The 23842-nt window shown below is 43.7% G+C and overlaps 1 protein-coding gene across 2 annotated transcripts in view; it reads right to left on the bottom strand.

Moving 5' to 3' along the window:
• cep89 (centrosomal protein 89) overlaps window positions 1–23842 on the bottom strand; it is an 84156-nt gene that overhangs the window by 59228 nt on the left and 1086 nt on the right. For both annotated transcript variants that reach the window (XM_061221945.1, XM_061221946.1), the window contains exons 3-16: window positions 23419–23571; window positions 22660–22885; window positions 19190–19265; window positions 18895–18917; window positions 16580–16637; window positions 15987–16088; window positions 13646–13864; window positions 13107–13249; window positions 9416–9466; window positions 8028–8111; window positions 7215–7318; window positions 5025–5140; window positions 4349–4529; window positions 925–1092 (exon numbers count right to left, since the gene is read on the bottom strand). In XM_061221945.1, coding sequence (XP_061077929.1) covers window positions 925–1092; window positions 4349–4529; window positions 5025–5140; window positions 7215–7318; window positions 8028–8111; window positions 9416–9466; window positions 13107–13249; window positions 13646–13864; window positions 15987–16088; window positions 16580–16637; window positions 18895–18917; window positions 19190–19265; window positions 22660–22885; window positions 23419–23571 — 1704 coding nt within the window. The remainder of the gene's footprint in view (window positions 1–924; window positions 1093–4348; window positions 4530–5024; window positions 5141–7214; window positions 7319–8027; window positions 8112–9415; window positions 9467–13106; window positions 13250–13645; window positions 13865–15986; window positions 16089–16579; window positions 16638–18894; window positions 18918–19189; window positions 19266–22659; window positions 22886–23418; window positions 23572–23842) is intronic.

Below are 23842 nucleotides of genomic sequence, written 5' to 3'. Positions count from 1 at the left end.
TCGTCTCAGAATCACGGTCGCGGGAACACGAGTTGCGGCGTGTGGAAGGCGCATCGCTCTCTCCAAATCCTGAATGTCAGAAATCCCGGGCCGCTGAGCAACGGTGTATCCACAGAAACACGGGCAATTTCAATAGATAGACTACAACTGGCAACCAACTTGAGAGAACACGGAAACAAAGGGAAATCAGAAAAAAAAAAAATAATAAAATAAATAAAAAATTAACTAAAAACACATTGTGCGCATCAAGGCAGCTTTTCTGTCAGCAATGAGCTGAAGGTATGACAAAGGTGTGACTATGAGCAGGACAAACAGGATCTTTCCACACTCTTACAGTTCCCATCAAGTATCCCTACTTTTTCATTTTCTCACTCCATTTATGGGCATGCTCTCTGCTCTACTGGCCACCAGCTACTCACATGTTCGATTGTCCAGTAAACCCTTCATTCACAAATAAAGCTCATTCAATTGTGTTCCACTTAAGTACCTGCTAAATTGAACCCTGATACAGTAATACTATACTATTACAACTCACAGCAACAGCAAGAACAATAAATATATTCATGAAGTTTGACATGAACTCAACTTTCTGGATGAAAATGATGGACCAAAACATAAGTCAATGTCTCAGTGCCACCATCTGGCCCATGTCTTCCCTGATCAGTCCATAGCAGCCCACCTGCTTAATATGGTTAGTCGAGGACAGTTTCTAGTCTAGATTAGTCTTGGACGGTTTCCGAGTTACAATTACTGCCATGAGAGAAAAAGCGACCGACATAATTCCAGAAAAAAATATGTGCCTGGAACCCAAATATTTTTACACAATAACATGTGGAAAACAACTCAATAGAAATAATCAACCCATGATAGAAGACAGCCCGTCACGTGATAAGACTGCAGTGTCGGAGGTCACACGTGGGGTACCTGTTAGCACGGCGGGACGTTTCCAGCTCTTCCTCCAGGCTCTTCATGTCTGCCGTGAGGCTGGCTCTCTCCAGGAGCAGACCCTTCTTCTCCGTCTGAAGGGCTGAGACTCGACTGGTCAAGTCCTCCACCTCGCTCTTCCTCTCCTCCTCCACCTGCTCCAGCTGCCTACAGAGCCAAGGAGGGGGTGTCACACCACTGCCAGCGCAGCCTATGCACGTGAATGCAATTCTGCTGAGGACAAAAGCCAAGGAAGTTTTAGGGGCAGCCCTAAGCCTAGTGGCTAAGGTACATGACTGGGACCCGGAAGGTTGGTGGGTCAAGCCCCAGCGTAACCAGGAGAAGATCTGTGCAGTGGTTGGGCTCTTGAGCAAGGCTCTTAACTAATTGTCCCCTGCTTAGTTTAATCAACTTGCAGTCACTTTGGATAAAAGCGTCAGCTACACAACTAATGTAATATCGTTTTTCAGTGAGTGGAAAAAAACCCTTTCCACATCTGGATGGCCACCTTGGGAAAACATAATAAGGCACATTAATGAACAGGAATGAAAACCTCTTGTGTTTATCACAGTGCCAGACATTCATGTCGAATAACTTCTGATCCAACTGTAAACAGCCTGAATTGCCTCAGGTTAATTACCAACACATACAAAAGCAATAAACATTCCAATAATAATAAAGTGTCAATCATGTTGAGTTGTATTTTGTGGGCTTATGTATCTCATGCAGACAATGACAGCCTGGACCAATGGCCAGAGCAAGACCAATGGCCAGAGCAAGACGTTTGGTCCGTATAGAACAATGTGCAATGCACACATTTTAGCTTTGCATTAATCACCTGCTAGATACTGTAGGGCTTTTTGAGGTGAAAATCCCTCACTTTGAAAGCTTGAAGTTTAATAAGCTGGTCCTTTTAATGTCTTTTTAGTTATGTACCTCGTTAAAGGATATCACAGTTAAATTGCAGTCAATTTCTGTCAGATGAATAAAACACTCACAGTAATTCACTATGCGGCATTGAAAATACTCCGACAGTAATTTTTTAAAGAAATAAAAAAATGTATTAAAATTATAAATGTATTTAAAATGCGTAATGCCATAAACATTTACTTTTTCTCATCGATGGCAGGGCACTTTTAATTTCACAAAACAATTTGGCAAGATACATTTAAGATAAAAAATATAGGTTGCACTCTTATGTGGACTCAACCTACCAAACTGCCAAATAAATAGAGGAAATGTGTACCAGTACTAACTGAACAAAGTAAGATTACAACATCCATCCATCTATCCATCCATTACCTGAACCCGCTTATCCTGAACAGGGTCGCAGGGGGGCTGGAGCCTATCCCAGCATACATTGGGCGAAAGGCAGGAATACACCCTGGACAGGTCGCCAGTCCGTCGCAGGGCACACACGATTCACTCACACACTCATACCTACGGGCAATTTAGACTCTCCAATCAGCCTAACCTGCATGTCTTTGGACTGTGGGAGGAAACCGGAGTACCCAGAGGAATTCATCAGTCCATAATGACTATATTGTGCTTGCAGTGATTCTTTTTTTGAGATATTTTCAGTATATTTATTACTGTATTGAGCATAAGAGTACATGGTTTGGGCATGGTTCTAGACTCAATAAATACACCATAAGAATCGTATGAATCACTGTCAAAACTACAAAATAACAGTTGCTCCAAAAGAAATGGCTTAATCTGGAGAAAATGTCTGTTGGTGTTATTTGACTTTTTTGCCGGAAGGTGAAATCTCATTTTGTTCCCAGGGAAACGGCCACGCTGCATTGAAATGTACCTTATCTGAACTCCAAAAGTACACAATTACATTGTTAAGTGTTACACAAGTCATTCAAAGCAAACATTTCTAACCTTTTTAGGCATGTATATTTAAACCTTTCTCCACAGTGGGTGGGTTTTTAAAGCATTGAGTATTTGTGCACTTTTCTTTGTCATGTCAAACATTGCACACTTACATGACTAAGAGGGCTGCAAAGACGAATGACACAAGCTGTGCACATACTGTGACATACTGTGTGGAGGGATTTGAATGCCTATATATGCTTTCACTGCCTTCTGTAATCTGTATACTGTAAAATTAATAGCATCTCAATCACAAATTAAAAAAAAAAAAAAACACAAAGCAGACTATTCATACTGAAACTTAAATCAGAAAATAAAGAGATTTTGAAATGCAACTGCCAATACTATACACAACATCAAATATAAAACAAAATAAAATCTCTGTGCACACAGTGGACCAAGAGGAGACAGAAAAAGCTTAATAGCAGGCTATGGCTACATTTCCTTAGTTGTGGCCCAAGACGATCATTTAAACTGAAGCACTATTCAGATACACAGTAGGACAAACAAAGTTATTGGTCAGGAGTTCAGACAATAAAAAAAATACATCCTTGTTGTCTAGCAACACTGTTAAACCTTGAACAATCAGACGCTACAAACAGAAATCGCTCAGGTCAATGAAAAAAACAATTGATACTGATCAACTGCAGTCATTCTGGTGAAAGTACTTTCGTCACTCTCCTGGCCCGATTCCTCACCTGTCTTAGGCCTGAGCAGTGCCAGGAGTACTGGGCAGGGTCGTTTCTCATTTTACAAAACAGAACCTTTTCTGTCCTGCCAACACTGGCTGCATTGCATATTCCAAAAAATGAGAGGCACCATTATTTTCCACGAGAAGATATGTGTGATATGCATGGGCTACACCTCTTCCCCCGCTGCATACAGCTCATTGCTATGCGTTATAACAAAAGAGGGATTGCCAGCAGCAATGAGATTCTAACAAGAGGGAATTTACAGCTTGACAGGAACAGGAAAAAAATGGAGAAAAGAATGCATTCATAATAAATCCAATGTACACTGAAGGGGAAAAGGGGAAGCCATTTACCAGACATGGAGTTCATAAAAGCACTAAAAATATCTGGGTTCACTTAGGCTACACCGTGTGAATGTTCAGGCTAATCCTCTCGCTAAGCTTGATTCCATCCCAGCAGCCACTGCACTTAGTCAGCTTTGCACACCGCCGTGGCCAGGTGAGGAAATTGTGTGTTGGGCACTTTTTGACGCAGAGGCATGACATCATTGTGGGTTGTGCAGTAACATGGCAGAAGGCAGGAGGATAACAGGCTCATGGTCTCTGTGAGAGGCCTGCCTGCAGCTGCAGCGAGGGCCAGCTAACGGAATAAGCGGCCTGTATGGTCATCGAGGCCCACATTGACGGGCCACACAATCCAGCTTGTAAACGCCGGTTTTCAAAGGCTTTCTAATTGTGCGGTACTCACGAGGGTACAAATAGCTTTTTTTTACGCTAATCACACCTCCCACCTCCCCCCAGAGCGCGATTACTTCCGCCACATCTCCCCTTCCTGACCGCCGGCCGCAGCAGTACCGTTTGAGCTTGTTGGTGATGCTGCAGTGCTCCTCCCAGCTCACTGCTCCCTCCAGGGAGGCGCGGGCCTGCTGCAGCTCCCTGCGCGTCTCCTGCAGCTCCCTGCGTGCCTCCTGCAGCTCCTCCTGCAAGCCCTCCTTCTCCGCTTCCAGCAGCATCAGCTCCTTGGAGACTTTGGACACTAAGGGGACAGGAGGTCACATAACGCCGTCAGACCGTGCCTCTCAAATTAAACAAGCTAAAATACAGGATTTACACTTTGGAGAGAAGTACTTGTCACAAGAAGGTCATCTTGTACTGGTTAGTCCAGCCACCAATCCGTCTATTTAACAAGCGTTTATCCTGGTCAGGGTTGTAGGGGGTGGTAGAGCCTATCCCAGGATGCATTGAGATATGATACACACCAGGAACACACCCTGGGACAGTTCGGCAATCCATCGCACCACACACACACACGCACACCCGCACACGCAATTTAGACTCTCCAATTAACCTGTCCTGTCTTTGGACTTGAATGAAACGAAAGGCCCAGGCCAGGATTTGAAGCCACAACCTTCTGTCTGTGAGGCAAGAGTGCTACCCACTGCTGCAATGGTTAGTGCCACACGTTATTTTATTTCCTCAGTTGCTGGTAAATGAGATCAGCATAGCGAAGAGATCCCAGAAGTGGCCCCACCTTCCTGTACATGGCGGCCGTGACTCTCCCTGGATCTGGTCTGGTGCACAGCCAGCTGCTCCATCAGGACCTGGTTCTCCTTCAGAACCAGCTTCGCCTGGCCCTGCAGCTGGCGCCTGAAACAGAACCAGAACACCAGGGAGTTATATTCTCCCTCTCCCTCAGAGATAGACACATAAAAACACACAGGCACTGAGAAACACACACACACACGCACCTGCACACACATAGATACACACATCTGCAAAGACACACACGTGCATGCACGCACCTGCAGACACACATGCATACACACACACACACACACACACACTTATAGAGACACATATACAGGTGGAGACAATCTCACACATGCACACAACTGCCATTTATATTTTTATTATTGGTTTCAATGGCATTTGGTCACAACAAATGTTATGAGTCATGACATCTGCAGCATGTAATATTTAGTAAATTTAAGTAAACAGACAGCCTGTACAATACAGCAGGAGTACATACAGAAGAAGAATGAGTCCTTTTTGGTGAAAAAGGGACTAATTTATACCCAAAAACTAGAGTATAAAGGGTATATCTTCAGCATTTGATATGATAATGAAGAGGACACAATAAGCAAACATTTGCTAAGCATAACAGTGGTAATTACTCTGTACATTTGCAGCTCGGAGGCAAATTCAAGAGAAATCCGGAGAGTGCGCAGGAAACGCATGCCCTGCTTCAGCAAAATGTTGTTACAATATTAAAAATAGAAACACGGTGTATAATTAATACCCATGAATCTTTATTCATGAGTTATGAATGAGACGGCAGCCAACCGTCTGAATAAAACGCAAACGTCAAATGTGCAATATGGTCTCTAAGAGTCGTGTCGTACAGTGAACAGTTGTTCTGTGACATAAATGGCTGTTAAACCCATCTATGAGTCACTGCTTATGACTTACAGAGTTATACTGGCAGTACAAACGTACATTGACCATCCATTATACATTTGCAAGAGGCTATAACATAATATAACATAATGTGATGTCAAAAAAACAGGCATTTCAGCCCACCCACGCTCGCCTTTTCCGACCCCCAAGTGTACCTAATGCTTAGTTTGCCTAAAAGCTAAATAGTATCCATCTCTGTATCAAACCTGGTCTTGAAAACCCCCAGTGTTTCTGCCTCCACTACATGCCCTGGCACGATATTCAACACAGCGACCACTCGCTGTGCAAAATAATACTTTGTAATATCGGTACGGAATTCCTCCTTTGCCCATTTCCATTTGCGCCCTCTCTTTCTGCTAACCAAACTCACCCTGAAGAATCGCCGATAGTTCACTTTGAATTTAAAAGCCTCAATCAAGTCTCCTTTCACTAAGCTTAAAGAGAATAGCCATCTTAAGTATATCCTCATGACTCTAATCTTTTATACATGGAATCAAACTGGTTGCCCTTCTCCAAACCTTTTCCAGCACCTCTTTATCTTTCTCATAGTGCAGCCCAAAGAACTGCCAACAGGACTCCAAGTGCGGTCTAACAAGAGTATTGTATAAGGGCAGTATAACTTCCTTAGACTTATACTCAATACGGTTAGCTATGTATCCTAGCATCCTGTTGGCCATTTTTACTGTTGCCGCACATTTTTTGTACCACCCATAAAGTAATCCTGCCTTATGATTTTATTACCCACATGTAGACCATTATATTTAGTTGTATTCAATTGAATTTGCCAGGTGTCCACCCACTTATGGATTCTGTTTAAATCTTCCTGGATTACTTTAGTAGATTGCAAACGATTCCTAGTTTTGTATCATCTGCTAATTTAACTAAAAGTACTTTCAATGCCTCTGTCAAGGACATTTATAAAAATGAGGAACAGCAGTGGACCCAGCACTGGACCCTGTGGGACTGTGGGACACTTCCAACAATACCCTGTTCAGATAAGGTTCCTACTACTACTCTCTATGTTCCATCCCGTAGCCAGTACCAAACCCACTCCAAAATTGCTCCTGTAATTCCTACCGTCTTCATTTTGAAAATGAGTTTGTCATGCGGTACCTTGACAAATGCTTTTTGAAAATCTAAATGTACAATATCATAAGCCCAGCTCACATCAAACCATTTGGTAGCTTCCTCAAAGAATGCCAAAATATTTAGCGTACACACACTCACATACGCACACACACACACAGTGAGCTGACAAACTCACCACTCCTTCTGACTGACGGTCCTCGTCTTGCCCAGCTGAGCATGGAGCATCTCGTTCTCCTGTAGCACAGACTCAACACGTTCACGGAACTCCTTTAGATCCACCTAAACTCCCACAGACAATATACACCACACCACACACACAAAAAATGAAAAATGAAGCCTTTCCCATTCCTGGAGAATTGGATTGCAAACCAGCTCCCATCAACAACGTGCAAGAATGAAACAAAGAAACTGACAACGGTGCTTCAAAGCAGAAGTTGCGCACGTGTCACCAGGAGGTTTAGAGCTGGTTTGAGATTCCTCCTCTGTACCAAGGCTTCAGTAAAGCTCAGTACAACAGTAAATTTTAATTGGGATGTCAACATAAAGAACAGGATGTGAATGGTATTCAACAGCAAGGATTTGTGACAGAGACGCCTTAGAGAGCGAGATCAAGGACGGCTCTGAACGCTTTCAGTCCCAAGCGTAGTTACCGTAGTTTGGCACTCAAGTATAATTACCGCAAATTCCCACTCGACCTTATACCTTTTCAACCAAATCAAAATGACTGCTATACTACCGTTTTGAGTCCCTGTCAAAACCCAATTAAATTCTCAACCAAACCCAAAAGGCCTTGGGATTTGGGTGGAGCCACTCCATATCGGGCTTGGTACTGAAAGGGTTAAATTACGCACCAGTCACTGTAGCACACATTGGCTTTTATATCAAGCAGCATCGTAACAGACCTTGCCAAATACTGGCCCAGCTTAATCATTTCAGGCATAAAAACTGATAAGAAAGTGGGACAAAAATGTAACTTCATCAAGCTCACCTCACAAGCCTGTAATAGAGACTCTTTCTCACTGATCCTGTCTTCATACGCCAGCAACAACGGAGATAAATACTTCATATCCAGCTAAAAGCAATATAGAGCGGAGAGAAAACTTATATTAAAATTTTTTCCATGACAATCAGTTTAGAGAATCATTAGAAAAACCCTGAAAGACAAAATTCCATTTTTTGTAACCTAAAAGTTTACCTTTATCCTTTATATCAATATCAAGAAGCTTATCAATTGGCAAACAAGAAAAAAAAGAAAAAAAAAGAAAAACCTTTTGTGTAAATGTTGTGCACAGACAGTAAAGAAGGAGTAGAGAGCTTCAGAAATTCATGTTTAACATCAGACGTTTGCGGAGTACTGGCAACCAGTGTGTCACCATCGCTGATGCTTCATGGATATTCATAAAACTGAAACCTTTGTACGAAGCAGTGGTTTGATCTCAACACTTTGCGAACATGAGTCGGAACAGCTCCAACATCCTCAAAAATAGAAGTGACTGAGCAGTTTCTGTGGGGGCGAGGCAGGGGGATTACGCTGTGCTTCACAGAGAGGTTTAAGTTCAGGCTGACTGAGGAGGTCTGGGTGAATCACGCGAGAGTCTCGCTCAGCTTCCTTCCCCTTGAGTCACACAGCAGTCAGGTATGACTCTACTCTATATCTGTCCTGATGCATACAGAACCGCCTTCTCATTCAGCAAAACATGAAACGAAGAACCATCTTTCCTGCCCAGGCGTGGACACGTTTACAGGCACGTTGACAGCATCCCAAATAATATACGGGTCATGTAAACTGCATATTTGGATGAAATACCTTATTTACCTCAGTGTCTGTGGCATATGCCGATACTATTTGGGTTATTGGAGCGTTATTTGGACTATGTATTCCGCTTACTTGGAATATCCATCTGACTACAGGTTTTTCAGGACGCTTTGCAGCACATGCAGCCTGAGGGTGCCGTTTATGGTCAGCACTGCTGTTACTAGGCGACCCATTGCATTTTAATATGAGCCAGACAGCGAGCAGTTCCCAGGGCATAAGGATGGAAGGCCCTACAAAGGGACAACACTTTTGGACAGGGGGAGCAACTATCCTACTTAAAAAAAAAAAAAATTCTGAAGGGTCAATAAATGCGTAACATTATGTGGCTGTTTTACATTTAATCTGACTATGCATGGCTATTTGTAAATGTGAATATAAAAAGAACATTAATTTCTCAGCTGCCATGTAAAACAGCTTATCCGATACATTGTCTTATTCAAAATAGTGGCAATAAACAGACTATCGTTTGCAACACAACACAAGTCAATTAGAGGCGGAGCACATATTGAATAGAAAATGAATTTATCCAGATGGCAGTGAGGAATGGACAGTATTCATACCAGCCAGGGCGGTGCAGGTCCCTTCACTGGCAGGGCACTGATCCTGGAGCACTGGAACACAGAGGAGAACAGACTCAGATACTACGCTCCCAATAGGGCAGAATGGCTGTTATGAGAACGACCAGCAGGGTCATTAACGAACACTCTCGTGAGAGCTGAGATGAATGCAGCTACAGGCAGGTTCTAAACCCCATCCCCAGCATTCACACAAGCAGCAGCCTTCTCAGCCCTGAAGCGGAGAGAGCCCTGTGATGTCATCACTCGAGAGGTCACATCCAGTGCATGTGGAAACTATGATTAGAACTAAAAGCTCTTATTGATCAGTGCCTTGGCCCAGAAGTGACAAGGGGGAATTTGAGAGACAGGTGGAATATTTGTTATTTTCTTACAACTCGGTATTCCATTCTGGTCTTCAGTGAAGTAACAAACTCACAATGCACCACACGGACATCTGCTCCCATAATTATATTTTAAGGTATATTCTCTATACACACACACACACACACACACACACACACACACACACACACACACACACACACACAGTGTGTTTATCAGAACTTACAGTTGGTGTCATAAGAGGGCAAAGCAAAGTCACCACAAAGTAGCCTTGGTCTCCAGCAATGTCCTTGTCACTTCAAACTCCCTGACAGTGCAGAATGGCCATTCATTTAATTTTACAGTGTGTTATAATATGCTGTTAAACATAAAAAACGAAATAAATCTGTGCCGTCGCCCACCTGTCTTTTTTTTTGCGACATATTTTTTCGGTATTATTCCAAAAAGGCTACATTCATTTTGCTCGAATAGCTGTTTCAAACTCATTTACATGCTCATTTCAAATACGCTCCATTGGTTTTATTTGTCATTAACATTGTGCTACATACAGTTCACTCAACTAAAGTATTCAGAACTAAACTGGTATGAACTGAAAAGCCTTTCTTAAGCAGAACTATTGATAAAATTCTGATGAGTAATAAGGCTACACTCCTGAAGGGATAAAACAAGGAGGAAGTGTCAAGTAAAGAGGGCAAAGGGTTCCTCTGTGACCTCAAGAAGGAGACTGAAGTCCCAAAGGTGAGGCATTGTGGGACCTGCTGCCACGGTGGATTAGCGTCTGGGTGACTGATGCTCTACATGGGAAAGGCTGCTACAGCGCAAATGTAGCAGGCAATTAGCCCTGCACAATTCACCTGAGATGGATAGCTCCATGGAGGGACAAATTTGTGATAATGAAGAAGTGCAATATTGTCGGCATGAAGGCATGTCCGCTATAGAGGGAATCGGGCAGATTGCCCCTGCGCCAGGAGATTCCCAACAACGCACTGCAGTCAAACCAATCAGAGAGCAAATGGGTGGATCGACAGTCCTGCATCCATCAGCCAGGAAATCGCAACTCGACTAGGCGCATTGTGACAGAATTGGGTTCACATAAATGGGCTAATTATTCAATGGGTAACATCTACCAAGAGATGAGACCAGTTTTATCTCAAAACAAAATTATTTCCACTGGGAATGTTAAGGCACAATTAAGGAAAATGGAATCATCTTGTAATCATACACAGGTTCAAAATAGCTCCAAGTTTAAAAGGTCAGCTTTCATCTTCATCGTTCTCATGCACCATACGCCATCGGTCTGGAAATATACAAACATAACTGCTGCAGAATGCTATTACCCAAATTAATACAGCAGACCTTTCCTCATTTCCACATACATTTTAAAATTCATGAAACCCATTTTGTCTCTGGCATACCACAACGTGACATCTGTGCAGATCCTACTGATTACATGGCCATTTTGAAGGCCATTGTTTCATGCCTGGTGGTATTGCCACTGCTGTTAATGGATTTTTTCAAGTCCATTAATGTGTACAGGGCTCACTCTCATCCTGCCATTCCACCGGGGACATGCCCAAAACTACTGATCTACACTTAAACTACACTTACAAATGTCTGTATTCCCCATTCAAATGATGCACCTGAATATTGACAGGGCACACGGCAAAACATTATGAATTGTGCTCATTTTGCTTATTGTTCCATGTAAATCAAAATTATGCAGATACAGGGAACCGTGCGTATAAATATTTACCAGAATGGGGGAGAAATTATCCTGAGCACTGCTGCTTTTTCAAAGACTCAATAAAGACTGCAGATCTGAGAAGGTAGAGAAGATGTCTTTGTGTGAACCCATTAAAACAGCTGAAATCTGCTGCGGTCAATACCCAAGTCCACTAACTGAGCATGCTCAATGACCAGGAGAAAGAAACTATCACCTGATGTAAATTCAACACTTACATAAGCATGACTTGAGCAAATGGCCTGACTTGTTGCCACCTGTGAAGTGCACTAATGTTGTCCTAAGATGGTGGATTGCTCAGGTTCCCAGGCAGCCTTAGGGGCCACTGTGGAATGGATGAGTATGAACTTTTTGAGTCCAATACAGTTAACTGACTGGGCCTACCTCAAAATAATTTCTCCCCCACTATGCTCCACAATGAGATGAACTCATTATGTACTGCAAAAATGTTGCAGTTTCAGCATTTTGTTATTCAACTTATGTAAAAATGTATCACTACAAAATTAACTGCTGGCTAGAGACCACAGGGCCAGGATTGTGATCATGACTGTGATAGCGTTTCAGCTGCTATTGTGGTCAGACACTCAGTTCAGCTTACCCACAGCTCATTGATCATGACTTGTATAACAATGCAAACAGTGAATACATGTTTATGAAATTATTACAATATTTTTGAGAATTCTAACTATCAAAGTTATTGCTACTGAAATGAGAAGTTCTACTTTTTTTTTTTCTTCAAAAGCTGAGAATCTAATCACAGCCTTTTCTGAAGCGAATGTCACTTTCAGATCATAATAAGAGGCAAACTATCATCTATAATGCAGTAACACCCCAGGCAAGATGAAAGCCAGAACTGAATATGATTACAGACTCATCTGTAATATTTTTACAGCACTAGCTAGACGAAATAACGGCAAATTAGACAGGTTCTTGAACTCTCTCGATTCCTGATTACAAGAATAAAATGATCAAATTTCCTCATCTCTATAGAAGGACTTATTTTCGTTCTATAATGTAATTACACTTTCCTATCTTTCTCCCCAAATCTGTATGCCATTAGGGAATGGGTCTCTGAGGTGAATGTGAAACAACAGATCCAGTGTTGCTTCTTTCCTATACTGCGAACACACAAACATGCCAAAAAAAACAAAACAAAAAACTGCTTATGTTCCAAATGTTGCACATTTAGCTTTTGCAACAATCTTAAAATTACTTGGAACAATATCGTTACTTGAGGCAGCAGAGTGTACTGCAATTCACTTTGAAGACAAAACAAATGCATCAAAGCGAATATTCCAAGAGAAACACAGCAGAAACAAAACAGACACCACTATTTTTCCTGATACAGATATGAGTGGCTTATGAGTGAGATGGCTTAACATAAGCTCAGAAGGAAAAATGACAAATGACTCATTTGAAATGAGAATGAATGAATTACACTGGAGACCACCCACAACAGGATTCAACAGTGCCCCCATTTTATGAGCATTTGCTCCTGTGCCAACTGCAAAAAATAACCCAGGAGCAAGTCTGTAAATTTAAAATGGTAGAAATGTTAGCATAGAGCCCGTCACAGGAGATGTTCAGCTGCACTGCAGTGCAGAGGTTTACCTCCTCCTTAGACAGCGGTCTGAATTTGGTCTGATAGCGGCTGAGCTCCACATTCAGGCGATGGACAGTCATTTTCAGGCCGTCGTTCTCATCCACCAACTCCTGGGCCTGCTGGCGGAGGGTGTGCAGTTCTGCCCGTTCACCTACAGGGGACATCGTGGTCAAGTTCGGCTGACAGACGCACAATGGGTAATTATTGTCAATGCTGTAAAATAACTACATCACGTTTATGTTGCTAAAGTACATGTATACAGCACTGAAGGGCATTTGGATTTTACATACATTGGATTTTAAGAGCGCTTTAAATCTCTGGAATAAAGTTTTCCACAAATCATTCATTACTGAAAGTGCACACATTTTTTTAAAGTCTCAAGACGGCAAAATTAAATAAATAAAATTAAAAACCTTAGCATACAATGCTAAAACACTGGCATGAAGAGCATATTTTCAGTGTCATTTCAGTGAGCCACCACACCCAGGGCATAAGAGAGGCCCAGCAGCCTGTGAGCCCCAGAAGCCCCCCGCCCAGGCGGGCTCACCTGCGGACGGGCTGGGGTCCCTGGAGGCCCGCTCCCTGCGGTGGTGCTGCTCCAGCAGCTGCAGCCGCTCCTGGCCTCTCTGCAGCTGATGGGCCTGCTGCTCGCACTGGCGCGCCAGGGCCTGCTTCTCTGCGGTCAGACATTGGTTCTGTTCCCTCAGACCCCTCATCAACTCCTTCTGCATCTCCGCCAGCTCTCGGCTGGCTTCCTCCACCACTACTGAAGCCCGACACACAACACAGCACAGAGCCACACGACACACAACACAGTACAGCACAGAGCCACACGACACACAACACAGCACAGAGCCACACGACACAGCACAGAGCCACACGACACACAACACAGTACAGCACAGAGCCACACGACACACAACACAGCACAGAGCCACACGACACAGCACAGAGCCACACGACACACAACACAGTACAGCACAGAGCCACACGACACACAACACAGCACAGAGCCACACGACACACAACACAGCACAGAGCCACACGACACACAACACAGCACAGAGCCACACGACACACAACACAGCACAGAGCCACACGACACAGCACAGAGCCACACGACACACAACACAGAGCCACACGACACAGCACAGAGCCACACGACACAGCACAGAGCCACACGACACACAACACGGCACAGAGCGACAAGGCAAAACCAAGCAAAACACAGAAAAGCACATGAAATTAAACATGCAGAAATAAAAAAGAGAACACTAAAATAAAAAGTGTAAACAGGCATTGCAAAGCATAAACTCAAATGACATACAATTAGCAGCTACGACACTCTGTGAGCACTTGATTAGGCATTTACTGATTAGCACAGTATTGGACTTATTAAGCTGTAGCTCATCCACTTAAGAAGTTCAGAGATGCTCTCTCTGGCAACAACCATTCCACAGTCAAAGTCACTTAGATCACATTTCTTCCCCATTCTGACATGTGGTCTTAAAAACAGCTGAACCTCTTGACTATGTTTTTATGCATTTAGTTGCTGTCACATGATTGGCTGATTAGACATTTGCAAAAACAAGCTGGTGTTCAGGTCTACCTGAAGTGCTCACTGAGTGTATATCCAATAACAAACTTTTATAACAGATTTTCGATATGAATCCAACAAGGCTACTCTGCAACTAGTTTTACATTACTCCAAACGACAGATTGAGTAGCGACATACAATTAGCTTGAAGTCTGAGCCAGTTTCCATTCAGAAAAGATCAATGCCGGCTGTAACTTCTCATTGATGCAAGTGTTCAAAGAACACAAATTCTGAGGCACTAATATGGATTATTGGTTTCCGTGCTAAGATAACCAGAAGCCAATCTGTAACTGCTACAATGATACTGATCCAAACTAATGGTATACAGTACTCCAATTTACATAGAAGAAGGTATGCCAAGAACCAGAATACGACTAATTATTTCGAACAAATGAAATGTGGTTCCACATTCTCTCAATTTAATTATAAGCCTCAAAACAAAGAAATTAAGAGTGAAAGATATCGCAGGCTGAAATACTGTCTTGTGTTTTGCAACAATAAAGATATTGTAGTCAAATATGCAGAGGAAGATAAGCCATTGATCAACACATTAAAGATGTGGTTAAATGTATTGAAATTAAGATATTTTTATTCTAGCCATCAATGAAATTAATCTATTATTAAATCATGAAATGTCAGAGGCAGCCATTACCTCACACACACTCACACACTCACACACTCACACACTCACACACTCACACACTCACACACTCACACACTCTCACACTCTCACACTCTCACACTCTCACACTCTCACACTCTCACACTCTCACACACTCACACACTCACACACTCACACACACACACACACGAAGCCCCAGCTTGCTCATCCTCTCTGTAATGAGCAGGAAAATGAAGCAGCCCGCGCCATGCCAGCACTAATATGACACAGATAACACCCCTGCACACACAGCAGAGAGCCTGACCCGGGTCTAACACCCCTGCACACACAGCAGAGAGCCTGACCCGGGTCTAACACCCCTGCACACACGGCAGAGAGCCTGACCCGGGTCTAACACCCCTGCACACACAGCAGAGAGCCTGACCCGGGTCTAACACCCCTGCACACACAGCAGAGAGCCTGACCCGGGTCTAACACCCCTGCACACGCAGCAGAGAGCCTGACCCGGGTCTAACACCCCTGCACACGCAGCAGAGAGCCTGACCCGGGTCTAACACCCCTGCACACACAGCAGAGAGCCTGACCCGGGTCTAACACCCCTGCACACACAGCAGAGAGCCTGACCCGGGTCTAACACCCCTGCACACACGGCAGAGACCCGTGTCTAACCTGAGCGGCCGTCTCGGCCTGAGCTCTTCCTCGATGCCGCCCTCTTCCTGGCTGAGCTGCGGCTCGCTTTGGAAGACTCCATGCTCCAGTCATCGGTCAGATCTGAAACCAGAGGACATATCTCTATTTTCTATCGCTTTAAAAAAAAATTATTCATACAATTATTTCAAGATTCGTCAAATCATTTTGGCATAAAAAGAAGAGTAGAGAAGCATGTTCTGCTGCCCTATGAGGTCTGAAAAATGCAGTCCACTCTGGACCCACTGTTCCACAGCACCAAACAGACGAGGAAGTGCAATCAAACAACAAAGGAAATGCAGGAGAACACAACCTCGGAATAACTATCGCTGAAGGCTTCCGTTCATTTTGCTGTTCTTGACATTTCTTTAATCACCACTGCACTTCAGTCACTGTCTGAGCCCCGGGAGCAGACCGTGTCAGCACCACAGAGCATTAGAACCTGTCCTTGGTGGAATGAAAGGATATACTGTATTCCTCCTTAATTACACAACTCTGACAATAGCACATTGTGCAGTCTTGTACAGCTGTGAAAGCAGGTGAATGCAGTGGAGAAGCACAGTCAGAGAGGTTACCTGGAGATGCCACGGCCCTTTCGGTAGAGGGCTTCTCTCCCACCCTCAGTGGGGGAGCCTGGAGGAGAGGCAGAGCGTGTTTCATTCAAGTTCATATCGATCACACACAACTGTTTCAACAAAAGTGCCCAGAAAAACACATTATGCTAGCTAGTAATGATCAGCCGATCAATGTTATCGTATCACACCCCCCTCCCAGCATGTCTTTTAGATTGACGTTTTTGATTTTCAGCTTGAAGGGATAGTGGACATTCTGGGATTTTTAAAATTTTCTATGTATTATTTCTTATTCTTTCTATGTTTCCAACTGGCCGACAGCAGGGATGTGAAACACAGGGATGACCCATGGAGCCGCAGTGTCTCTTGTGGTTTCCTTTCAATAAGCTGCCGAATAAGGCCTGGAGAAGAAGCCAACCAATGGCTAAAATGAACCACTGGAGAACCCCAGAAAAATCAGCAGACACTGCAGTCCTGCAGGACAGCAGTCAGATGCCTGTGGCCTTGCAAATCACACAAAAAAATGTACTCTTGAAGTAATATCAAACGCCCCAGCTGCTGGATGGGTAATTTGGCTAGTCAACAGACACCACGCTGTGGTGCATGGATGAGCCACAGGGCCTCAGACAGAATCCTGACTGTGCCAGTGTTGACTATGGCCAGCAGCTCCATAGGGCAATGTGCAATAATCCACTGCTTCACCCAGGGTATGGGAGGATTCAAGTCGGCCAGGGACCTGCATTTTATCGCTCTCTAGTGACCCCCACTGGCCAATCAGGGCACCCTTTAAGATTGCATGTTAAAGAAGCATACGATAGTCTGAACTCTACTGGGCGAGTTTAGCTGTGGTCTGCGGAGTGAAAAGAAGTTGCAGGGTTTCAGAGGAGAACCCCGGATGTCTCTACACCCATGAGTTGGCTATGGGGTGCATGTAAGTGGACATTCAAAATTAGGGTGGGAGTTATACAGTATGCAACCTTGTGTTGGATGCCAAATAATTTAAAAACCAAGTGAACTACCCCTTTATCCCCTGTAAGAACCGTTTTATGTCGTTTACAACAGCTTTCCTCAGCATAATCAAACTAAATAAAACCATATATTGTCAATTCTTAGATACAGTACAAGCAAATCAAATGAAATATTCCACCAAAAAAATGAAGTGCTTTAGAATATAAATTCTACAAAACAAATTACACACAGCCTGCGAATAAAAAGTATAAAAAGGGAATATTTTGCTGGCGCTAAAGCTTGGCCAGATAAGGTGTTAGAATGAAGATGTAGCCACTTTAGGGCAGTGAAGAGGGGAAAGAAAGATTGCAGCAGTTCAGCGAGCAGTCAAGAGAGCACTAGAGCACTGCAGAATGTAAAACAGCCTCGGTAATGGAGCTAACGTTTGCCACCGGGAGCAGGGAGCGCAGCCAAAATGGAAGCAGCAAGAGGCAGGACCTCACTAAAGCGTCACATGTCTGGCTACTGCTTAAAAGCTTCTGCATGGTCCAGAAGCAGGGCGAATGATGCCTTTCTAACGAAAACAACTTTCAGCAAAACAAAGTGCCAATCCCACCCATGGACAGGCATGGTAGCTGAATCTAAATACTCTCGACATATTTACTGGAAGAAAAAAAAAAAAAATGGAACTGATTATTAAATGATAAAAATGCAAGTCCTACATTTTAAATGGGTGAGCAAATTCTATTTTTCTATGTTTTACTTTGCAGACTTGAGGCATCACTTCAGAAGTTCTTGCTGTTTGACGTCGGCAAGCCTGATAACCACAGCACGGCAATACGACTAGGGAAATGAATGCCCTCGTCAAATCTTATTTTCCTGTCATTCTCAGGTACTTGTGGGTGAAAGTGGTGCAACCTGAAACCTGCCTCCCACGGTCAGGTTCACAGGCTGGGCTGAGGCCTCACAGGCTGATTGGAAGGCATGAGAGAGCTGGCATCAGAAGCCCGTAGCTCAACTTCAATCAGCCTGTTATCAAACATGACCCCCTTGCTAATAACCCAACGGACACAACAGGGGGACAGCACGGCCTCCATGTGCATCGCCTGGTCCTCCTGCTCCTTCTCCTGAACCCACTTCAGGTACACAGATATGAACGCATCACACCTGCAAGGACAGTCACCCACCACACCAATTCAGCCAAACACATTCTCACCGGTCCCATGTCTACACTGAAGGCAAAGCAAAGCGGAGCCAGTGAGAAAATGAGGGGAAATTAGATTCTGACCTTTCAAATTAACCTCAAATATCAACGCAATACTTCACTGCTGATATCGGACATTGATGTTGGACAGCACTAATCGACTTACCCTTTCACGCTGAGTGGAGTCCACTGAAACAAAGAAAAGTGACATGTTAGCTACAGTCAGACTATAATTTCATACACTGCACAATGAATTTAACACCTTACTAAACATGTAATGTTCTCGGTAATATACTTTCGCAGGCAGAGATTTGCCTCAGAAATCATGTTGCTACGGATAGCTGAAGCACAGAGCTGGAGTGAGTCTGGAAGAAGAGGGCAAACTCCATTAACCCTGACTCCCCTGTTACAAGTGGAAAGACCCAAATTTAAAGACGGGTTGGTGGGACGGGGGCACAGACCTTCTGTGTGCAGAGGGGACACTACACCACATGCAGAGTCATCCGTCCCGTCACTGAACTCTGACTGACCCCTGCCCTGCAAGGCAAAGAGACGCAACACAACAACCAGCTGGTGAGGAAACCGATTTTCATCTCAAACAGATTCTCTGTGTGTCCACATCTAAACCTCCAAACACAATCAATGATAATAAATAATTTCAAATTTGCCAAACCTACACATATTTCCCATAGCACCTGTTACAACTGCATAGGGTAGAATCTGGAAATTGGGCCAATTCTATGGCCGTTACAAAGGGATATTACACTACAAGAGTAGTGTGGAGCTTTCTTTGACATTATGGGGAGCGACTAACTCCATGTATAATCCCCGCTTTGAAATTGAAGGCTCATCGAGCTGTAGCCCTTCATCTGCCCGTCCTCTTCTCCTTCCTCTCCTCACACAGCTCACAGTGTGTCCCTCCTTCCCAGCCATGGCTTTTTAAAGACCATCTTTAATTCATTGCCTCCCAGTGGCCTTAAAAGCGCAGGCTGTGGGGCCCTGTTTTAATTATGAGCAATGACCCGCTGAGAATCAAGAGACTAAACAAGCTGCCACCTCCCTTCACCTCCCATTACCGCCTGACACTCCACGTACAGCAGCGACTCAGTGTAACAACCGCACCCCGTAAAAGAGCTCAGTCACCCCCAAATTTAAACTGGGAGCAACATTTTCAAAGCATCTCAAGTCTTAATTCCAAAGATCTTTTTCTGACATTTTTAAAAAGCTTACATCATTAGCATTTTATCCACCATATTACCCCACACTGAGATGTACACCAGGAATCCTCAAATCGCGGTCCTTTAAGGTCCAATACCTGCTGGTTTTCCACCCTCCCTTTGCTTTCACACCGGACTCCCAGGAAGTCTGACCACTAATTGTTCGGTTAATTACCTGGGAGAAAAGAAAACCAGGGCTGGATTTGGATTTGCGGGCCAGACTTGAGGATCCATGGCGTACATGGAGTTGAATGCAATGAGCACCAACAGCTAAATCTCCTCAGAGCAGTCCTGACTCATTAACACATTCATTATTTGCACAACCTCTCTGTGTAACTTCCATAATGTCCTATTAAGAGAATATTTTATGCCTTTTATGCAGGCTTACTTCAGTAATCTACAGAATGCAAGGATTAAAAAAAAATTCCGCAGGCACTGAAAAACCGCAAGACAACTAGACAGATAAAAAGCAGACATCAACGTTTTACACCAATGGAAGCTGCAAGGCCAATCTCCTGAGAGATGAGCGCTGAAGGAAAATTCTCTGGAACCAGGATTAATACATCCCTGCACTCTGTTTCAGACAATCAATGATCTAAGCTCTCTTTAGAGCAACATTCATTCAACCTAATGTCCATTACAGCAGGATTACAGCAGAGAAAACAGACACGAAACACTCTGAGAAGATGCACCACTATTACCTTTAAACAAGTGTAGTTGATACCAGAATACCCTGCATCTATTATCATCTTCCCGAGAAGTACTTGTACCCTGAAGTGCAATAGTCAACTGTCAGAAGACAGCAGATGGTGTTTTTAGTCACTCCCCATATGGCGCACAGATGTGATGCGTACTGTTGCAATGCCTGCTGCATTTCTAGTCAAATAACAAAGACACATTTCAGCAGACTTCTGAATATATTGTAACTAGGTGACAAAATTTTTTTATGTTGCGACCACATACTGTTTATTCCAGAGAGAATGATACCATTTCTCAATATAATGCGTGTTACTTCCACTGGAAAAAAAACAATTATTGGGAATCCTCACTGAAAAAATAGTTGAACATGCATCGCTCACCTTTGTCTTAGAAATTTAATTCTGGCTAAAGGTTATTATATTAATGCTTTATTCCTGCACAGCACTGAGATTAAAATCCCCCCCCCCCCCAAACACAGAGCTCTTATTTTGGGGAAGCACTGGAGATGTGATACTCTTTTTGGGCAACAGAAAAACAACATTACCTGCAGGCTATTTCATTAAACAGCTTCCATTATGAATCAAATCTCAGCCAGAAAAAGAAGGGGTTTTTTTATCCAAGAAAAATACAAACATTTCATGAGGGAACTGGTTTGATACAATTTGCAGACAATCAAACACAATTCCAATTCCCTTTGAAGAAAGCAATACCACCACCGCTAATGATGAAATTATGCTCCTGGTATTCTGTTTTACAGAAACAGTAACATGAATTTATCCAAAGAGGAGAGGTGGTTCGCGGTTGCAATGACAGTTACAAATGGGAGAGCATTTATTTCAGTAGCTGTGTCACACTGCTGAAATAATTTCACACATTTGTGATAAACTAACTGTACAATGGAATTATAGGTTTGAATCAATAATTAATAAATGCATAGTCACCACTGAAAGCAATAACCGCAACATGAAATGGGTCAACAAAGCAGAAACCAATAAAACGCAAGCAAACGCTAATGCCCAATCACACAAATCTTGTGACATCATGTACAAATGGGCTTCTCCCATGAAAAAGCCTCCCCAGTCTAAAGCTATGTCCTGATGAGGCTGAGCTGACTTTCCAGGAATAAGGAGAGATTTTAGTCCAGCATTGGTATCCTACAAAAGTCTAGCTGTGATACAACAAGGATTCAATCAATGATATTTAAGAAACAAATACTGCGTATTTGAACTCAAGCAGCCATTATGGTACAATTCTCCTTTTATGAAACAAACTTTCCATTTCCTGTGATGCACAGCAGAGTGTGGGTCAGTCATTTTGATCATTTTTCCTTCTGAAAGGAAAATGATCATGTTCCATGAAAATCCTTTCTAAATTACCATGTTGAGACTAGACCACAAAAACAATGCTGCAGTGCCATTTTCATTTGCATATTAAATTATTCTTCGGTCTACTGTAGCAAATCTGCATTTACCAGGCACCTGCTTCTCCATTATGGCAGAATACAGAAAAGTACGGGAGCAATGAAGCTAATTAAATACCTTTGGCACCTCTACAGAACCCGCGTGGAGATACTGCAATCTCAGGCACGCATACACTATGCAGCTGTGCGTCATCTGTATCAACTGCACACAACGCTGAACCAGAGGGTGCCCTGAGCCGAGAAAAGCAGCTTAATCCCACCCCTTCCCCCGCTTTATTTACAAACAGCAGTATTTTAAATGTTTGCCGTTTCTTGGACAAATGCTGAATATGTATGTATAGCACCACCAGTTGGTGATATCTTGCTGCTTGGGCGAGCCAAATTCACTACGCTCAGAACAGTTCTGGTTTAGCAGCAGGAAGGCAGATTTTACCAATTACCAAAACAATCACCATGCACAATGAACCTCAGCCAGCCTGTGGGGCTAGGTGATGCTTTTAAATACCTTTATAAACGCGAAAGAAAAAACTGCATTATTTGTTTTCTGTTCTCACATGATCAGCAAGAACGCACGGCTGTATCATGAATACCGTACCCGTTGCATCGGCACCGCGTAGATTTTATTGACTGGACTCCTCCCTTGCCTTTCCAGAGACTGATAGATGTGGCCTTCATCAGGATCAGAGAGCACAGTTCTTTCTAGCTCTTCCTCCTCTTCATCATCATCATCATCATCATCATCATCATCATCACCCACTTTGACAGAATAGTCAGGGGAAGGCAAGCGAGGCCTGGCACCACCAGGCGGGGACCACCTATCCCTGACAGAAGATACACAAGTAGGTGTTTGGCTCAGGCAGTAAGAGCAGTCGTCGGTTGCCGGTTCGATCCCCCGCCCGGGCTGTGTCGAAGTGTGCTTGAGCAAGACACCTAAGCCCCAAATGCTCCTGACGAGCTGGTCAGTGCCTTGCATGGCAGCCAATCGCCGTCGGTGTGTGAGTGTGTGTATGAATGGGTGAATGAGAAGCATCAATTGTACAGCGCTTTGGATAAAGGCGCTATATAAATGCCTACCATTTACCATTATTCATTCCATTCTAACATACTTACAATGCATGTTTTATCCAAAGCGACTTACAGTTGATTAGACTAAGCAGGAGACAATCCTCCCCTGGAGCAATGCAGGGTTAAGGTCCTTGCTCAAGGGCCCAACAGCTGTGCGGATCTTATCGTGGCTACACTGGGGATCGAACCACCGACCTTGGGCGTGTCCCAGTCATCACCTTAACCACTACACTACAGGCCACGCTACAATAATTTATGCTGCGGACACCGTGCGCGTACGCTCACTCACCTCGTGAACTCTGCAGTGGCATAGGGTTCCCCGGCAGCCCAGTTTTCAGAGCGAGAGCACGCGCTCTCAGAGTACGACCTCTGTCGCGGCGGAGGGATGGCCACTGTACGGCCAGTTAACGAGGAGGACAAAATGGCAGCGGCCAAGGCAGACCTAGAACAGTCATTTTGAAGGAACACAATTAGGGACCAGTTAAATCACATAAGCTGCACAGCTTGTGTTTGGGTTTGGCCTAAAAGCACGGTTTAACAATGATGAATGGGGACTGGATCTGTATTAAAAGTAAAAGAGTTCTACCGATGTCTGCTGAAGGGGGGCGGGGGGGGGGGGGGGGGTTAAAGTTTCTAACAAGCTCTATCTTTGCCCTTCATTTTAACTGACATGGGTCGCCAGGTATTATGACAGGAAGATGAAAACGTGCCAC

The sequence above is a fragment of the Conger conger genome, chromosome 15, assembly GCF_963514075.1.
Source record: "Conger conger chromosome 15, fConCon1.1, whole genome shotgun sequence".
Lineage (NCBI taxonomy): Eukaryota > Metazoa > Chordata > Actinopteri > Anguilliformes > Congridae > Conger > Conger conger.
The sequence above is the reverse complement of the archived record's forward strand: the minus strand, read 5'-3'. Positions and strand labels throughout refer to the sequence as shown.